Genomic DNA, 20510 nt, shown 5'->3' with positions numbered 1-20510 from the left:
TACAGTGTCCGAGAGGTTCTGCTTCAGAAAATTCCCCAAAATATGTGTCTGTAATTACTTCAATGCTAGACCAGTGGGCAGTTAAATTTGAATTCACAAATTGATGCAGCAGTTCGATTTTTTTTTTTCTGACTTGACTCCTAGCAGAAGAAAGAAGACTGACATGCTTTTACGCAGTTGAGGTTAAAAGATGGCCCATCACAGGTTTTTCTGTGAAGTTTTCAGCTGCCATAATCTGTCAATCTGTCAGACTATCTGTCAGGCTGTTTCTTTCCCCTGAACGATGCAGTGTGATTGACGGCTGTGTTATTCCACAGTGCAGTGGAGTCATGGCGTCATTGAGATGAATAGTGATAAGTAATTTAATTAGAATGATGTATGACTGCCTCCATTCCATCTCATTTAAGTCTTTGCTCATGTTTGCGTACGCAGCATATTGTAATGGTTCAGATGTGCCCAGCTTTCAAAGTGTGTTTTGTAGTTGTAACTGTGAGAGAACCGTGCCTGATAAAATAACTGGTTCTTTCATTAGAACCTGCTGTTTGCTTCTCTCAATGGAATGAATCCAGCTCGGCTTATTTTATTGACGTTAGGCTTGTTGCCAGACCACACGTCTCCCTTTTACGTATGAAACGAGGGAGAAAACAGCCCTTTATTAACTGTATGTTTATATTCATGCCAATTATAAATATGTCTACATATTTTTTTTTATTGAACTTACAGTCAGTTGGTATGGTTTGTGTTAGTTTGGTTTAGTGTTAGGAGTAGTAAAGGAGGATCAGTTGAATAATTGGAGTTTGTATCGATGGTGATGATAATGCATTCTGTGAAAGATGAATTATCTTATTGTCTTGGTCAGGTTATGAGGCTAACGACATTGATTGGTGCCATTGATTTAAGAGCAGTCTGTATAGGCCTGCAGCCTTCATGTGGACTAACGGAGCTTCTAAGCCATCATTAGCATCACCAAAGAAATGCAGCATCAATCTCCACATTCACTCTCTGTCGTATCTCCCATCTACTGAAGACTGCCCCGAAACACCCGTCTGCCCGACCCTCCTCTGCCTCATTACACTCCAGAAATCAAACACAACATTAAAAGTTCTCCCCGGTTGCTTGCTGATTCATGACACATCTGGTGGTTAGCTTGAATGCGCCACAGTCATTTAAATCCATTTGAGCGGTAGTTAGCCGAGCGCTCGCCCTGCTTGATGTTTACGCTTGCGTTTTCCCCCGCTTTGTCTTGCCTCTTTTGCGGCAGAAGTGTGGGTGAACGCGAGTGATGGATTGTAATGGTGATTCTTTTTAACAGCCGTTCTTGCATTTCTTTAACGTTATCGCAGTCGGTCATATTGTGTTTTTTCCCACGAGAAATGCTTCCAGGCCAGCTGCTCTGAAGTTTGTGAGCGATGAGGCGACTTATCTCTTCTTCTCTGACTCTGTCCCCCCCCAAGGGCTTTTTGAACTCGGTGTTTGAGAGACTGAAGCAGTTTCTGGAGTGCTGTAAGTATCCATACCTCTCTACTCACAAGGAACATTAAGTACGTCATGTGCAAAGTTTGTGGTGCAACTCTTCTGGACTAATCGGAAAGAGTCCAATGTTTGTTGTTTAAGTATGCCGCCTGACACTGTGTTTGGCTTCCGTTTACCCCTTTTAATGGAGTTCTGCGTGACGCTTTGCTCTAATGGCCTTCTGTTTTTAATCTGCTTGAGTAATGCTAGTCGCAAGGAGTTTATTCCACACGGAGTTAGAGGGCCACTGATGCATATCCAAGGCTGTTCGAATAAAATTGAGTTTTATAATTCAGATTTAATACCAGAACTTAGAAGAAGGCAAAGTTTAGATTTGGCAGCAGTCCTCAAGAAAAATCAATATTGCTGTCAGCTCCAGCATGAACGGCCATGTGAACGGCTCTGCCCGTGATTGCTTCCCAGACCCTCCATCTGGCCGATATTAACTCAAGCACCAGCCATTATCAGCTGCAGGCAGGTGCGAATAAACTCCCCTGCCGACGTGAGCTACTCATCTGGACTGACCTTGTCATTTTCAGTTCCCCTGCCTCTGATTATATAACTCCTCACCTGAACACTCTCTGAGATGTAAATATTTGTATGTATTGGTTACGCAGACCTGCAGCTTTTTTTCCGCTCTCTGCATAGTATTCTGTGAATTTTGTGCCTTTTTTGGGGGATTCACTTTGGGAGAGCTGTAATAGGAAGTGGTGTAAGGTATATAAGATATAGCAGGCCATGAGTGAAATGATTCAGTCAAATTCCAATTTTGTTTTTATAGCGAGTAGCAATGAATGTTGGCTAAAGGCACTTTACAGAGCCCAAGGCCTGAACCGACCACATAATACTCTGTATTTCGCTCAGCACTGTGTCTGTTTGTATATAATTGGGTTTTTGTTTGTTCACAGGTCGGCCGGTTCAGCCGGGAAACGTCTGCAGAGAAAAGCTAGAGAAGACTATCATTTTATTCACAAAAGTAGTAAGTCAAACATGCTACACATAACCACTGATTGAAATGCCAAGTTGAAGATGAACTTGGAACTAGCTAAAGTTTTGATTAATCAATGTTCAGTGAATGATTAATTATGATTATCATTAATGATATGTAGTAATTCGATATTTAGACAAAGTATAGTATAGTACTAGTAAAGTATACAGCTTATAGAAGACATTGACTGTATATCCCGCTCAGTCCCCACTGGCAGTTGAAATACTAGTATCCCATGAGCACATTACCATGTCTGTAGCAGACCATTGACTTGAGACTAGAGATGCCTGTGGTTTTGGAGGTATAAGAGTTAAATGACTCGGCAGTACTCCTTTCCCATTTTAAGCATCTCGCCCATTAGCCGAGCACTTTAGCATAATTATTCATTATCCCTACCAAACGCAGACAACCCAGTCTGGGGGCTTTACAGCTTGTTGGCACCGCTTTAGAGTGGTCTGGGCTCACTGTGGATTTCCAAGACTGTTCAGAGCTTTTATGAAGTTAGTGTTGTCAAATGGGGCGACCGTACAGGAAGTCATGAGTGTTCCTAAGCAAGGTCCCCAGACGTGGCTGGCGGTCCTTTTTGTTTAAACTCTGTTTGCTCTGCAGCGATCCACATGATGATGTACATTTCTCTGTTTGTCAACATAATGGATGGAAAGAAACAGGCTCTCCTACGCCTGTAATGAATCTATATGTTTTTGAAACCCTGAAGTTGAAGTGACAGTGTTTTTATTTTGGTGTAGCTTCTGGACTTCCTGGAGTCCCACCCGTACCCGTTCATCCCGCTGATCCAGCGCTCGCTGGAGTTCGCCGTCGGCTACGTGTTCACGGAGGCGGGCAAGGGCGTGGTGTTCGAGCGCTTTATCGTGCAGTGCATGAACCTCATCAAGTTGATCGTCAAGAATGATAGCTACAAACCAAACAAAAACATTGAAGGCAAGTGTGGTAGAGTGCTGTTTTGTTGTTGCTACTTGTGGAATAGGATACATTCTGAAATGTTTACGCTTAATATTTGACATTTCTTACATCGTGGTTGTTAGATTTTATAGGAATATTTGTAATGTTCAATGTGTTGATACTTCTCATATCAATCAAAATCACTCAAAATGTCCCATTATGTGCAGTGACCCACTAGCTCGGGAGCAGCATCTCACTCACTCACATTCAAGGACCTGGAAGTCACTGCAAGTTTATGAGAATATGCTAGCGGTTGAGTTTAATTGAAGAACTATTTGGCATATACCTGGGCAGTATTAGCCACATCACCACACAACTCCAGGAGAGAAATTATGTTGTAGGCAACATGAAACATTGTAATGAGTGTCTCCTAACCACATTTACACACCTCCATACCCAGAAATAGCTTCTGCGTTAGCTTATGCTAAAGTATTTGGCCTTTGTCAGCAGACAGTAAACCTGAGAGCCTAGAAGCGCACAAGATCAAGACGGCCTTCTTCACACACCCCACGCTGACGGAGATCGGCCGAAGGCTGGTGTCCAACTACTTCCTGCTCACCGAGGAGGAGCTGGCCATGTGGGAGGAAGACCCTGAGAGCTTCGGTGCGTATGAAAGAGAAAATAAAGACAAACCTGCTAACGCTCCTCATCTTCAAACATGGCACAGCGTTTGGCACCCCTTGAGTCATGCTGCAAAGATGATGCTGAGCTATCAAGCATCGATGTTTGTCTTAGTTACTGTCTGTGGGGAGTTTTGTTGTGTTGTTTACCAGAAATATGGATATGATCTGAGAGGATCATGCTTTTTTGTTGATGGCGAAGAGCAAGACTATTTTGTGATATTTAGCAACTTCCATCAAGTGGTACATGGAAAATAGATAGAAGTGGAAAACATCTTTTGATAGACTGTTATCTGTGTTGGTACTTATTTTTTGTATATTTGTCCTCAGACTATTTTTCACCCTGACATGACTAGTGTTTTTCTTTTTTATTATTATTGCTCAGCAGTAAACTTTTAGTAACTGAAAGTTTTAGTTGCGGATCCGTAGATTAAATATATCAACAAACCAAAAAAAAGGGTTGACTGGTTTCCCTTTCATACTGTCTACCCTGAACTTTTGGAGACGAGCAGTTTTGTTCACATTTTCAAGAATGAGAACACTCCCCAATGTATCAAAGAGGGAAAGACTTCCAAAAAAAGACACCGACCGCGGTCTCTTTCTCTTGCACAGGCTGCGCCTTTCTTCAGCTGACACTGCAGATCTTTCTGGAAGAAGCGTGGTTTCAGTGCTTGATGTTCTTCAGTGTATTACATTCAGTTTACCTCGGCTGTGGTTTTGCATTCAGCAGAAATGGAATGAATTGTGGATATGAGTTACAAACAATTTGAATCCACAAGGTAAACACTGAATCAATCACCACTGAGTGTGTATCAGCTCCGTTAGCACATGCCCCGTTTTAGATCTGTTCTCATAGAAAAAGAACGCCCACACTGCCTAGGAAATTAAGCACTTGTTTTTTGTCTTTGACTTATACACCAAACTAGGTTACTTTTGAATCAAGCCACATATGGATGTTAATGGTTAAGTTTTAAAGCTGCAACTAAACAACCCCTTTACTAGTGTTACTGGTGCAGCTAGCTAGCTAATTAATAACTGAGAAGCAGTAACTAATTGAAGAAAAGCTAAGCCAAATCCAGCTTTAGGGTGTTGTTTAGTCATGTACACCACAGGTCCTGACTGGACTTGACTTGGATCCTTGGAATGAAAGATTGCTTTTAACATTTTGTAAAAGGTCAGCATTAGTTAGAAGATGAAGTGTAAAGATTTGTACGGGTGCCCTGTAAGTAATGCCTGTCTCTGGTTAACCCTGTGTGGAGAGGGACTGGCATGTTGCCAGGCAGCCCTGTGACGAGGAAGCAAACAAACATTTATCACCAGGCTATAAAGCAGCAGCAGCAGCAGCAGCAGCCGCTGCTGTTTGGACAAGCCTACAGCAAATAACCCCCAGGTCAGACGCCGCACAACACGTGTGTTATCAGTCAGACACAAGCAGAAGCTAGTCCTCACCTTTTAATCTCATGGGCCACCCCCATACTGAGCTGAAGTAGTCTTGGCAGAGCACTGCGCTCGCTCTCCTCTTCCTCTAGAATTGTGTTTGCCCCCCCCCCCGCTTATTTGGTCTTTTATAGTGATTGCTTGGCAGAGGGGAATGGACCTGTCCCTCCAGTGCTGGCAGTGCTCTCCTCGCTGGTTGAGCTGTCGCTGGCTGAGTCTTTGAAGGGAAAGGAGGGTGAAGGGCACCATCCACTGTACCGCCCTGAAGCACCAACAGAAGCCTTTCTAGGAGTGTTATCCCCATAAAGAGGAATCCATGTCACACTGTAAAACTACTATTACAGGGGGGGATATTGTAATGCTTATGCTAGGACTTGTCATTTGGAGTAATTGAAAAACAATGGCAAACTCTAAAGCGGTACCCACTGATATCGCTCTCCTGGGAGTTGCCTTTTACACATGGAATGCTTAGTTCAGATCAAAAGTGACTGTTACCCACACTGCATACAACAGCATTGTGTTTATGGAATTGGGATTGTCCCCTGTCTGTATAATATGCAAAAGACTAACACAGGGTTGTGTGTGACTGGGGACTGTTTCCATGGAACAAGTGCGTACGTGCTTGTGTGGTGGAAGATATTTGTTGTATGGAAACGTTTTGAATATTCATAATGGTTTCACACTAGACGCTACAATCCTGATGAGTTTCCTTCACAGGAATTTCTCAAACGCTCTGCCCAGGCCATGAAGAGAGACACAGTGGGGGAGGGACGGGGGGGGGGACGGGACGGGACACCTGTCTGTCTGTCTCAGTACTCCTCAGCTCCCTGCCGTCAGCCTAATTAAATGATTAAAAACAGCGTGACGCATCACCGCAGCATAAAGTTATTGTTCATTACAGAGTGGCAGGAGATGATGATTGCACATAAAGATGTTCCACATCAGACAAATGGTCCCATTAGCGCATACTCTGTTAATTGCATTTTTGAGCGAGTTTCCCCATCACAAAATTATCAACTGTATAGGAAAGGTGAAAGAGTGTTAGAAATGTGTGTGTTCAATATTCGGAATGACACCTGGGGTTTTATACTGTGAATTATGGGTTGTTAACTGACACATAAGCATCTGTTCTTCCTTGTAAATAAATGTGTTTGTTTGTTTTGTTTTGTTTTGCTTGCTTGCTCTTAGCTGTGGAGGAAACAGGAGGAGACTCATGGAAGTACAGTTTACGGGTGAGTCCTGTCAAATAACTACGCATACCCAGTCCACACTGTCAAATAACTACGCATACCCGGTCCAAACTGTCAAATAACTACACATACCCAGTCCACACTGTCAAATAACTACACATACCCAGTCCACACTGTCAAATAACTACGCATACCCAGTCCACATTGTCAAATAATTACGCATACCAGTCCACATTTACAAATAACTACACATACCCAGTCCACACTGTCAAATAACTACCCATACCAGTCCACACTGTCAAATAACTATGCATACCCGGTCCAAACTGTCAAATAACTACGCATACCCAGTCCACATTGTCAAATAACTACGCATACCCAGTCCAAATTGTCAAATAACTACACATACCCGGTCCAAACTGTCAAATAACTACGCATACCCGGTCCAAACTGTCAAATATAACTACGCATACCCAGTCCAAACTGTCGTGCAAAGTGCAAACCAGTGGGGATTCATTAGGACCTGACTTGGTGGTTCTTATTTTGAACTCATCTTGATTTATTGATTTATTCATTTTTGCTGTTTTATATTGGCGGTTTGTTGTACAGACGGATAAATAGCATTTAATGAAACCATGGGCACACTCACACAACATGCATACATTACATGTAATTTGGCACAGATCAGACATGGTCCAGTTTTATACACACATTGATCCAGTTAGCTGTATGGGGCTCATAGTTAATAGATTTCATGACCCAGGATCCCTGGGTGTTTACCCCATACGTTGGGAAAAGCATGTTCTTGCATACATTTCTGCCATTTGTGCTGCTTGAATGTATGTTGTATGCAAATGAAGTCTAATCTTAATCAGGTCAAACACGCAGTGTCGCTTTTTATCAGTGGCATGCATTTGAATGGTGTACATGTGCACAAGGGAGTTTAAGATGGTATGTAGACGTTGCCTTCAAAGACTGCAGCAGTCTAAAAGAACATTGAGAAAAAAATGTCCTGCCCACTTAACCCGAAGAGACTTGTTAGACAAACAGGATTTGTTTGCATACGGAAATGAAGTCACTAAATGAAACAAAGTCCCCATACATGAAAGGGGCATGGAAGCGTGAAGGTTAGAGCCACAGCCTCAGACCGCAGGTGGCTCTTTTTTACCAGCAACCTCCAAACCAACCAAATACAGAATGCAGTTGAATGTAGAGGGCCCACAGATGTTGTTCGAAATAGTTATCAAACGAATCCATCTCCGTCTTGTTTTTAGTGTTTCTTCTTGTGTTAATAGTTATTATTTGAGAGAAGTAAGTGTCTTTATACTTAGTGATGATAATTACATTTAACATTTTTCATAATAATTTCAATTTGTTTTACTTGGTTGTTGGTGTCCCAGCCAATCATATCATTCATTCAGTAGGGAGTTCATGGCTGCACTGTACCACATGGTCTTGTTCTTCATACGTCTCCATCCTTCATCCATAACAAACATTCATTCTTGTCCCAATGTTTCAAAACTTGTCCAAAGAGAGCTTTAGTAGTGAAAAAAGTTAAAAGTCACGAAGACTCTATCTCTAAACTGCCACTCCTTAAATCAGAGTAGTTTTGTTTTTGAGTGAAAAGCTTCCAACTAAGACCCTAGCTGTAGGCTTTGTTTCATCATACTTCAGTGAGAGAAAATTTGAGAATGTATTCAAGTCACTCTTGTGAGATAAGTGTTGAGACTCCACGGTTCTCGAGCAAACAAAAGCTGCCAAGAATGACATTCTCTAAGCAATCTATTTGTGGTGTAGATATGGCAAGCTTAATGCTGTACTTCAGTGTGATGGCTTCAGTCTAAATTTGAACATTTATTCTATTCTGAAAAGGTAGCCAAAAAGTGACGTTTCACTAAAATTCTTATGCAAAATGTTCTGGCTTAATTCTTGGCAGTGATATGTAGCAGTGACAGGCTATGTTGTATTTTTAGTTTTGGCTATTTATAATAATTTATCAACGTAACAAGTTTGAGTAGGCTTCCACTGATAATATAGTATTTAGAAGAATTGGTAATGGGGGTGTCGGCCATTCCCCACAAAACATGAGTGGTGTAAGTGGCATATGAAACTAGCCCAAACTACTACCCTTACTGTATTAAAAGCAGTGTATGTTTATATCTTTGTCATTGCTTACTGCTATAGAGTATTATTCTAGCACCTAGCACATAGAGTGTGCAGGTGGCAGTTTTGTATGCTGTAAGTTCCGGTTTGTTAAAAAGAATCCTAATGAGAGAATGAATGGGGCCTGTAGTAGTTAAGTACCTGCTTAAAGACCCCGAATTTGATTCTGTCCAATGAAATGCATGTGAATGTCATCTCCATATAGACCTAAGACCTATTATATCTCTAAAGCATGTTTCTTGCTGTCCCTTTGCCAAAGATGAAAAAATAACTTATAGCTAATGTGTCACAAAATTTCACAAGCTGAACAGAATCTAATCGTAGCTAGATTTACCAATTGGGTGTTCTCAGACAAGACAAGAGTTAGTTACAAAAGACAGACTGACTGACTGGCACACCTCACTCACACAGATTTGTGGAAACCCATTCATTTTTCCATATGTTTTTTTTTCCGAGATCAGTTAATAGTGGAGGCAAGGCTGCCTGGTAGTCCCATTCGGAACTTTTCACTTCAGTGAGCCATAACAATGGCTCATTAAACCACGGCACGGCCAGCAAAACGATTACTAATCCATCAGTGTTGCACACGCATAAATACATCCACCCTGGCCAGGGAAAGTGTCCTACTGTCAGTGCAACTGTTCGTGGAGAGTTTTTGATTTTATGTCTGCGGTTGTTTTTAAACGACGTATCTATATTCCCGGAATCAAATTTGTATTTTATTTCGCCTTCAACATTTTACTGCTTTAAGAATCGATGCCATGGTACCACCTCATGTCATTTTATGAGGATCAAGAGACGGTTTAGTGCCGCCGACGCCAGCTTGAGGGAGTGGATAAAGAGCCCGGTAGGCCCCCGTGTTGCGGTAACGCTCGACCCCGGTGTTTGTCAGTCTGCCGGTCGCGGGTCCCGGGTCCCCAGGCCCCTCTGACGTCTGTCAGGGAGCGGGGCTCTGTCTGACCATGCCGCTCGATGGGACATCGATCCCCCCCCCCCCCCCCCCCCTACTGAGAAAGGTCATAAAGAGCAGGCTCCCCTGTCAGTGTAGTGTCTGCTCCAATCTAATTCCACCTGTGTGTGTGTGTGTGTGTGTGTGTGTGTGTGTGTGTGTGTGTGTGTGTGTGTGTGTGTGTGTGTGTGTGTGATAGTTACAGAGTTGTTTATGAATGTTGGCATGTTGGTCTTAGCTGTACGTGGTAGTTTGTGTGAGGTGATGTGTGTTCACGTTGTTTGCCCAGTGAGAGTGTCTGCTATAAGTGTGTGTGTGTGTGTGTGTGTGTGTGTGTGTGTGTGTGTTTTGGGATGCCAGTGCAGGAATTGTTTTCTTCCTCTCACCTTCTTTCTCTCTCTCTTTTTCTTTCCTGTTATTGATCAACACTCCAGCCATGTACAGAGGTGTTGTTCCTGGACATCTTCCACAACTACAGCCAGACGTTAACCCCTGTGCTCCTGGAGATGGTGCAGAATCTGCAGGGTGAGTCTGGCGCCCGGGTGCCCGCGCGCCCGCCACACTAACTCATTCATTTAATCGCAGAACACGCCATTTCACACGCCGGTGGCAGACGGAGCCAGTCACGGTTTAGATGCAAATGAAACCGCAACACATGCGTCATAGCATTAGCCACGCGACACTGCAGGATACGGCAAATGTGAAGTTGAGATGACCTACTTTCCCTAAAAAGTGCAGAGTATAATGTAATAGAGTATTAACCAGTGTTGGATAATAATAATCATAATAATAAAAAAATCAAAACCTGCAATACAGGCTGTATTGTTGTCCACTAGTAAAGAGCAGTTTTTAATTTCAGTTATCAGCTTCTTGAATCTATTAATTTCTTTGCAATCTGTCTCTTTTCCCCATATCATTTTATTATTACCAGGAGTCCTTTGAATATGCAGCATGTGTTGGACAGTTGTTATCTTCCTAGCTTTTAATTATTGTAGTTGTGGTGGATGTATATTAAGCCTCATGACTAATAGATCTGAGGAGTTTGAACTGGTGCAGTGTGTGGTTGTGTCTCAAAAACTCGAATGGCTCTTAATGTTGTGGTAGTGGTCTTTTTAAAAGTATAGAGCATAGATTAAACAATGTAATTGCAAATGCACAACAAAGGCAGTACTTCCTTTGTATTCCCTTGCATCTTTGTTTCTTGCATTTGCATTTAGATTCTGAAAGAAGTGTTAGAAGAAAAAGAATATTTAGAAAATGTGTAATTTACGTTATGTGTAATTTACGGTTTCAATAGTATTTGTTATTTGTGTGATTTTATTTGGATTCCAAAGCAAACCTACATGCTGTGGAATTGTGTGTCTGTGTCTGCAGTGCTTGATAGTAGCAGATTGATGTGCCTGCAATCCCAAGGTCAAGATGCATGTAAGGCATTCTTCTTGCGAGACAAACTACGGGTGGACAGTTTGACGGGTGACAGATAGTGGAATAAATAGCAGCAAGGTGATACATGTGAACAGCTGCCTCTAAATACTGTCGACTGACATGAATCACTACGTGTGAAAACCCTGCAACAAAACCTAAATTAAACTTGAGACTTATTTGAGAAATAGTTACGCTATATTAGGACCTTTTTGATTAGGAACTCAAAGCAGCCTATTGCTCCTGTGTTGGTGTTCATGATGGCATAGAGATTCTGGTCTCCGTTTTCACCAGTAGGCGTTGTGTTTCCGAGGCCACGCTCTAACCGCGGTCGCCGTGAGAGTGAGAGTCTGAGATGACAGCCTGAGATGCAAGGCCTGCTTTCCGAAAGCAATGCCTTGTTTTTTTTATGACCTACTTGCCACTTTTACGACCCTTAGTTTTCTCTTTAGTTTTCCTTCCTTTTTCATATTTCATTTGTATAATAAACACTTTAAAATGTAATGCAGTATTTCTGCCGGCAGTGCCATCTCACCCCTTTTGTTCATGCTCCTGATCCTAGACTGGGGTGTGACCATAGGCTAATAGCCTACTTTTTTAGAAACAAAGATGTTGAATGTCCTTGTATGAAGTTATTTTAGTTGATAGAATTAACATGTGGGTGATTCAGATATATGGGTGGCCTGCATACTAATGTTTGCAATAGGGAAAACACACAGATTGAACAGGTATCATAATCTTATCTAATGCCCTGTAATCCCTAACGCAAAGTTTTGATGTCTGAATGCTAATTTAGGGAGCCACCACATGATTGAGGGCTTCACAGGAAAGATTTGCACATCAAACTAAATAATTCCAAAGATATGTGAAGACTGACTGTTGGGCAGATAGGTCTTGTTAAAACTCTTTAACCTGTTAAACTGGTCATTCTTTGAGCACAGAATTCACCTGTTTGCATATCACTTTATCTCTCCCCTGAAGTCAGACAAAATAAGAGTTGATCCATTTTTCCTTTAATCTCCTTTTCTCCTCAACCATGCAGCGGTTTTATCCGAGGTGGCGTTTCCATCTCACTTACACATTAAACTGCGTTGAGTTGTCCACTGAAATCGCTACGTTTAGCCATGCAACCAGTAGCTTTCTACAAGTTGTCATTCCTAATCTATGTTCCTAACCAGATGCTTGTTCGGGAGGCGCAGTTTGAAGCCGTAGCCGAGTAGTGTAATGAATGTTGGCTGTAACGTATCAATTTTCTAAGTATACAGCAAAACATGAGTTGCATGTCGTCCTCATGGGCTGCACAAAATGTTCCTGAAGGCCACCACTGACCCGCGGGCCGAAGTGCACCACTGACCTTTGCACTTTGAGAATCCTTGCTCTGGCGTGTCCAAGATTCCTGCTGCAAATTTCAATGTTTAAAAGAAACAACAAAGTAGGGGTGAATGTGGTTTGTTCTGCCATATAGAAACAGTAGCTGGTAACAGGTTGTGCTGTAAGCTCAGGCATATGTACCCCTGCAGTACTGAGAAAAAATAGTTACATGTGTTGACACAACAGAGACAGATCAAATTTGATGTATGACATATTAGGACGCCACTGTAAAAAAAAATGATGTGTGTGTGTGTGAGATCAAAGTACATCAATGCAATTTTAAAAACACACTCATTTGGTGTTGTTTATTGGGATTTGAGGCATCTCTTAAAACGGCTCAGATCAAAGATATTGCATGCTGTGTGTAATTTGCATATGGTTGGGGCTTTGTCCCTGGCCACTGGAACCTTCTGTGGCTAATACATATTAATCATGTTTGATGTATTCCTTTCAGGTCCCACCAATGTGGAGGAACCAGTTCAGCTGCTTATGAAGGATGCAGGTACAGTTTTCTTACTGCATTCAAATCAGAGTGGAATGGAGGACCCTAGTACATATATAAGAGGAATTTTCCAGAGCATCTCATTAAATGCACATGAAACGCTTAAATTCAGTCTCAGCTGGCATAAATGTTCCAATTTTGACTTGCGCCAACCAAAAGTTTGAAAGTGATTATTCCAGTGACCAGGCTTGTGACCGTCCAGGCTCAAGATAACTGTGTCAACTTACACCTCACATTTCAGTGTTTTGCAGAGAATTCCAGCTTAATTGGCTTGTAGCCTTTTTTCTGTGACTGCCCTGTTTGTCAGGTTCACTGTCCAAATGACACTTCTTGTCATGTTGCAGTATACAACGCAGTGGGGCTGGCAGCCTACGAGCTGTTCGACAGTGTCGACTTTGACGTCTGGTTCAAGAACCAGTTACTGGCCGAGTTGCAAGTGAACCACAACAGGTACTGAATGCCTTTGGCAGCCATCATTGTCTCTCTAACATTGATATTCATCTCAGGTGCTGAGTCTATACAACATCAAACTTTAATAAGAATTCTTCTTACCCAAGTGTTCACCAGAATTACAGCCGAAAGCAAGATAACAACATAACACCTCTGCTAGTCACCCTTCACTGGCTCCCTGTAGCTGCTAGAATTGAATTTAAATCTATCACTCTCACCTATAGGACAGCCGCTGGACAACATTTAAATGCTATGATTTAGCTCTGTTCCCCCTGTCGAGCACTTGACGAACTTTGAAGACGTTCACTTTGATTAATTACGTTTTGCAAGTCGCTTCGGACAAAACCTAAGTACCTTAAATATAAATGAAGTTACAGTTAATCAATACTGAAGGTTACGACTAATTAAAATCCAGTTTGTGTTTTTTTTTAACGGATTAACAGTTTGAGCAGTGAGAAGTCTTGAAGGGTTTTGCATGAATGGATTTTTGGTTTGTTGAGTGCATAAGGCATGTGCTCTCAGGTGAGGCAGATGAAAAGAGACAGGTTGATTACAGGGCCTGGGACCATATGGGGACGGGATTGGATAGCCCAGCTGTAGCGATCGAGCATTTGTCTTGTTTCCTGGATGGCGGCTTGCATCAAACATCAAAGCACTTGCACACGCACGCACGCACGCACGCACGCACGCACGCACGCACGCACGCACGCACACACACACACACACACACACACACGTGTGTGATTTTGTGTGATTTTCTTTATTATTTATGATATGAAGACAGGAGTGTTGTTTTTTTGGTAACACGTGTGTAAATACTTGAAAAAGCCAAGTGTTGTTTTGCTTTTCAAGAATCTATTTCAGTCATTTTCCATCATAACATATGGATCCATGTAAATTCCCTTGGATCCATGAAAATCTGAATGGAGTGTTATGACATTGTGAGGCCTGATTCTCTGTGCTGTTAGAATTAAAATGTAAATTTTTGCCTTTTTTGTGTGATATGTAATGGTTAGAATTAGGGATGCACCGATACCACTTTTTTACAAACCGATACGAGTACGAGTATTTTTATTTGTGTACTTGCCGATACCGAGTACCGATACCGATACTTCTTAGATTTGGTCTCCATGAAAGTGCAATTAATTTGGAGGCAGTTTTTATTTTATCCTCTGCAGATTATGTCAAGCCTATTGTACAAAATTAACAGAAGGCTATCCCAAGCCAAAAATAAACAGAGCTTTCTGGTTTTAACACACAAAAAAAGCCTTCAAACAGACAATATCATCACATTAGACAAAATGCAAATATAACCAGATAAAGGCAATTCAATTTGCTGCATAGTTAACAACACAGTCTGCTTAACAAAAAGTGAACAGAACTATTACTGGATTAGCACAAGAGCACATTTCAGTTACAAAAGGATCAGAAGAATCTCCTGCTCAAGTACACAAACAATCACTTAACCTATGTGGCACAGTCTTTCTCTCTACCTCTCTCTCTCTGTGTGTGCGTGCGCGTTTTTTTCTTTTGCAAGACGTCAGTTAAGATTGGTTACTTCGGTCTTGCGCCACTAGCATCAGTGAACTCTGTGTACTAAGCACTATGGTGTGTCTTCAGGAGTTTAATCAAATTGCTTGTGTTAAACAAAGTACTTTCCTTTCCGCCCCTCGACACCGTAGCAGTGCAGATCTTACACTATGCCTTACTCCTGTCGGCGTCATTTATCTTAAAATGAGCCCAAATCGCCGTTAAGGCAGCATAACGGAATTGCTAATCGCTAACGAGATGCTAGCAGCTAAATTTAGCGAAACCTGTATACTGAAATACTTTGACACTATGACAAACTTTCCTAACACAGTCAAACATCAAGCAAATGCAACACAAGACGGCAAATAAGCTACTTACTAGTCTGGCAGAGAGTGGTAGGACAGGTAGGACAATAAATCACATTTTGTGTCAGCATAGCCCGGCCAGTTTGATGCAGTGAAATACTGATGAGTGGTATCGGTGCTTGGTATCGGCAATTCAAAACGAGTACGAGTATTTTAACGAAGTATCGGTATCGGTGCATCCCTAGTTAGAATATCTGCGGGCATCCAATGTACACCTACGCATGATTCCTTTGTCTTGATTCTACATTAATTCCGTGATTTTATGTTTAAATATCCATTACATTGTAAAATCCATTACAAGCTTCAGTCAAAGCGAACCCCACGGTCAATCACAGCAAATTATGAGATGAATTATTGATTGATGGATTGAAATTGATTGATAGCTCTAGTTTCACAGAATTAGACACCCTTTCCCTAGTTTCTCAGTGAATTGCTTTGAAAGGATAGTGTACTACAATGTTTGTCCTTCTCATTTTTTACATCCATTTGTCAATATTGATTAATGTTGATCTATTTTCTGGTTTTCTGCTTAGGTATAAACTAATACGAAGGAGAGTCATTTGGCTGATAGGACAGTGGATTGCAGTGAAGTTCAAATCGGACTTGCGACCTTTGCTGTATCAAGTCATTCTCAACCTTATGCAAGACCCTGATCTTGTGGTAGGTGAAATCTTCCATATTTTTCCGTAGTCTTGTTATGATGATCAATGACACTAAGAAAAATCAATGTTTAGCCCTCTATGCGATGGGAATCATAAGTGCAATCTATCTCCGTCAGATGACTTTCATGTAGATTGCTTTTATGGAAGACTAGTGTATGTTTCTAGTGCATTAATTTTTATATATATATATATATATATATATATATATATATAAATATCACACATAGTATTAGTCATTTGTTTAGAAAAGAGCTGTTTGGTTCTTTGCAGACTTGTTGTGTATCATGCATTATTAACATGAGGTTGTGTGGTGATGTGTTCTTGCCAAAAGACCCAAGACTTTTGTGAACTATGAAAGGAATTGTCGTGTCAGGTTTTGTTTTCAAGGAGTTTTTAGGTGTTCCAGAATCCATCAAAATGCTTGTCTGCTGCAGACAGTTTGGTTTTTGTGACTTTGATGGCCGATTTCGGTGTTCCAAAATGCTTGTCTGCTAGTGTATTGGAGCTGAACTTCAAATCAGGAAATAGCCCAAATCTCAGTATATTTAACCAAACCCCTTTTTAGGAATTGGGGTGTTTGCCGAACTTTTGGCCCAGATCAAGTGCGGAATGGTGAGATTAACTAAGCCTGACTAGATGGCAAGCTGCGGGGACCGTGTGGATTCAGATGGTTAGGATTAATTCAGATTTGCTCCTCAGCATGACATTTGATAGTTATTTGCGGACATGTTTTATACTCACATCCCATGAGACTCTCTCCTCGGTCATCATCTATTCTTTCATCTCCCCCACACAAACACTAAAACCCGCCTCTTTTCAGTGCTGTGCGGGTGCAAAGGAGAAATAAATCTGAAGACACAGTTTTACATAACACGAAACAGACAAACAAACTCTGTGTGTCTGTCTGTGTGTGTGTGTGTGTGTGTCTGTGTTTGTGTTTGTGTTTGTGTCTGTGTTTGTGTTTGTGGCTGAATTGTTTTCTCTCCCGCGAGTGGGGCTTGTTTGATGTACTGTACCTATGAGCAATTAACTGCATCAGCATCAAGGAATGTTGAGACACTCGGCTCATCTCTGTTGAGACGCACAGAGGTAACAAAGCAAGGAGGAGCTGCCAGTGTGTGTGTGTGTGTGTGTGTGTGTGTGTGTGTGTGTGTGTGTGTGTGTGTGGCCCCCTAAGGAGGCCTCTCATGTTCACATACGAGTAAGTTATGGGATTGCTCTGAAGGAAAATCCAGGCTGAGCAAGATGGAAAAAAAAAAACTTGAATTTTACAGTTGACTTGCTCTGATGTCATAGTTACTTCCACTGACGTTGAAGGACTTGGTCCTGGCTTTTATTTAAATTGCAGTACGGTTTTGGTGTCCTTGGAGACTAAATGATTCTTTGAAAGAACTTGGCAGCTTATTTCAGCGCGTGTGTCACCTATAAAACCTCCATCTTTGAGTTGTTTGCAGACGTCCTCCTGGCTGTCATGGTCGCCATTTGTATGGCAGCTTTTTGTCCGCGGAGGTGGTTGTTACGGCACGCGTGACAGAGCAGGAGGCATGAATATCCCCGATCTTCCCTTCGCATTGATCACCGGCCACCGCCGATCACTCATTCCTTTGGATCGATGCTACCCTCTCCAATTAGGGGGCGTCTGTCATGTGACTGGTCAAATCAGTTTTCAAATGAATCAATCACACGTTTGGTCATTGATTGTCCAATGTAAGCAGCTCTCCTGTGACTCAGTCGCTGGTGGTCTGCATAGAGCACTGATTTGTTCCGTCATGAACAGAGCTTTGTCTCCACTACCCTGTGCTGCGTTTCCAGAGAAACGTTGACGTCCTGCGACCATCATGATAGTGTTACTATTGTATCAAACACACTCTGTTTTATAAATGATGGACAAAAATAGCTTTGGGAGTAACACCCGTAATCGGTTAGTGAAGTCGTAGTTGTTCAGTCCTCCACTGCAGTGGGTTTGTTTGCGGGATTCTCTTGGATCATGGCGTTTTTACTGTGTGTGCATATGTCCAACGTCACTGTCCAAAGTCCTGTAATTTTGCTTTAAGTTGCCATTTGTCATGACGAGGCGCTTTATGCAAAGTTAAGGACAACAGAATACAGGACAGCAGAAGACTCAGTGAGATTCAGAAGATTCAGTGAGCAGTGATTCCATACAAAGCCCCTGCAATTATTATGACATTTGTTGTTGTAGCGGGGAACTCTGCAAAGCTTCCAGTGAAGACCTCGTACTCTAGGCCATTTAAACGTTCAGCTCGAAATGAATGTTGGGAAACGATTGAAAAAGGAAGCATGTACGAGAAGAACCGCTAAGTTCTAATTAGTTCTAAGTCTACTCAGTCATTAGGATGCTTAGATAATGACTGTGTATATCCCATATGAGATAAAACAAAAAACTGGCACTCCGTCAGATGAGGAGATGTGGGGATAGCGTTCTAACTGAGTTAGAGACGTTTTTTGATCACGCGCAGGCGAGATGCCTGCACCACATCGAGTGGGCGGCTCTGTTTGTTGAGATGGCTTATCGGTAGCCTCAGGGTCGGGTCCCTTGATACGTGTTCTTATCGGGTTGACTGACGGCAGGCGTTACGTCGGTGGCATATTTGAGAGAAGGGGCTGGCAGCCCAGGATCTCTACATAAATCCAATCCATTATCTCCAGCATCTATCAGAGCAGCAGGTGTGTGTGTGTGTGTGTGTTTCTGTGTGTGCGCGCGCTCACGTGTGCACGTGTTTCTCTGTGGGTGTGTGTGCGCGTGCATATGCTTGTGTGTGTGTGTGTGTGTGTGTGTGTGTGTGTCTATGCTGATCAGCTGTGGGTGTTTTTCAAGACTGTAATTGATTTCCCCTTTAGTCCTGATTAGAGAAGAAAGCTCCATAGCAGTCAAGTGGGGCCACTCCTGGGCCTCTTGTACAAAATTCATATAAAAAACTGTTTAAAAGCTTAAAAGCTGCGTACGCACAACAAAAATCATGTATGAATCATGCAACAGGGTCAACATTAACTTTAAAAAGTGGTTGCCACACAGGCTTGAGCTTTTGGCTGCCAAATGTGTGTGTGGGCCACAATACTTATTATTCCAACTAGTCTTTGAATACAAAAAACGTTTAAATGGCAAAATTTGCATGAAATGGTAGCTAGCTGACGTTAGTAATCAATTTAACTTATAAAGACAAACTTTGTTTGTGATGGATGGCTTTAGCGCATAGGCTGCCTGAATATATGACACACACACATGTTGTGTGTACAAGTGTTGAGCAGCGAACATCAGTTCTGACGAGTTGGGATCAGTGTCATGAATCAAACGGTGACATATGTTTTACAGTAGCCTACTTACATGTTAGATGCACCATGCAGTGCAGTGGTTCTTGCACAATATTCGAATGTCACCGAGTATTTGAATTTATTCATGAATATCAGAAAGAGACAGTGAAAATGTTGCCTCAGGGTAATTAAATGGTTGTCATTTGTCTCAATGTGGTTACCAAGGGCAACCGAAGACCGGAATTGACCTGCCACCTGAAATATATTTCAGTTTATGTATTTTAATGTATTCAGTTTTACACATACATATCAATAATGCCTTTTATTCTATTCAAAGGATATGTCATACTGTATGTGTATGTATATGTATATATACTGCCAAGCCTAAAAACTTGAGTAAGTGCATTTGAGTTTGGACTGCATTTGAGTTTGAGTAAATAAGGTTAAAATGTGTGTTAGACTCTTGAGTTTGAGTAAATAAGGTTAAAGCGTGTGTTCGACTCTTGTATGACTCTGTATGAAGCCAGAGTTTTTCCTGCGGAGGTGGTGCGATTCTCAGAGGTGGAATGCCCTGGGATGGCAGCGAGTTGCACTCACCTGACCTCCATCCTGCCCTTTCTCTGCTGTTCCACAAACGTTTAGCCTATCAGCCCTCCGTCCCAGACGGCTCACTGTTTTTCACTGAGCCTCTACTGTTTCCTACAACAGAAAACCGTACAAGGAAGCAAGCTTTACTTTACACGTCTCTGCTTGATGCTTCCTTCCCATGTATGCATATGGGTGATGTATGATCTCTAATGCGAGAATGTTAAACCCATTGTTCTCACGAACGAATAGGTTGTTTTTTTTGGTTCAGATTCACATATTTGGACAGTCCTTGTGTTTTATATGCTCCTCTGTCTGTAAATTGCTAGTTAGTGCTGTAGCAGTAATCAGATCTGGAGCAGTTGTGGGATGACACCCAAAAAATTGGTGAGAAGGGGTTGAATTTCTGTTCCGCGGACACGCTCCATTTTCCACTCTGCCATTTTCCAAGAGTGGGATGACCTTGAGCCAATTGGGACGTCAACAGCGTTGGAAGGGTCATGATACAGAGGACATTTGTATTTGATTGTGTAT

At 41.9% G+C, this 20510-nt stretch overlaps 1 protein-coding gene across 2 annotated transcripts in view; it reads left to right on the top strand.

The window, feature by feature from the left end:
• Window positions 1–20510, top strand: part of ipo11 (importin 11) — a 73298-nt gene that overhangs the window by 20209 nt on the left and 32579 nt on the right. For both annotated transcript variants that reach the window (XM_031585412.2, XM_031585413.2), the window contains exons 8-16: window positions 1455–1503; window positions 2421–2491; window positions 3247–3439; window positions 3911–4063; window positions 6706–6749; window positions 10254–10344; window positions 13067–13114; window positions 13459–13564; window positions 15993–16119. In XM_031585412.2, coding sequence (XP_031441272.1) covers window positions 1455–1503; window positions 2421–2491; window positions 3247–3439; window positions 3911–4063; window positions 6706–6749; window positions 10254–10344; window positions 13067–13114; window positions 13459–13564; window positions 15993–16119 — 882 coding nt within the window. The remainder of the gene's footprint in view (window positions 1–1454; window positions 1504–2420; window positions 2492–3246; window positions 3440–3910; window positions 4064–6705; window positions 6750–10253; window positions 10345–13066; window positions 13115–13458; window positions 13565–15992; window positions 16120–20510) is intronic.

The sequence above is a fragment of the Clupea harengus genome, chromosome 18 (genome assembly GCF_900700415.2).
Source record: "Clupea harengus chromosome 18, Ch_v2.0.2, whole genome shotgun sequence".
NCBI lineage: Eukaryota > Metazoa > Chordata > Actinopteri > Clupeiformes > Clupeidae > Clupea > Clupea harengus.
This window is presented reverse-complemented; position numbering and strand designations above follow the sequence as displayed.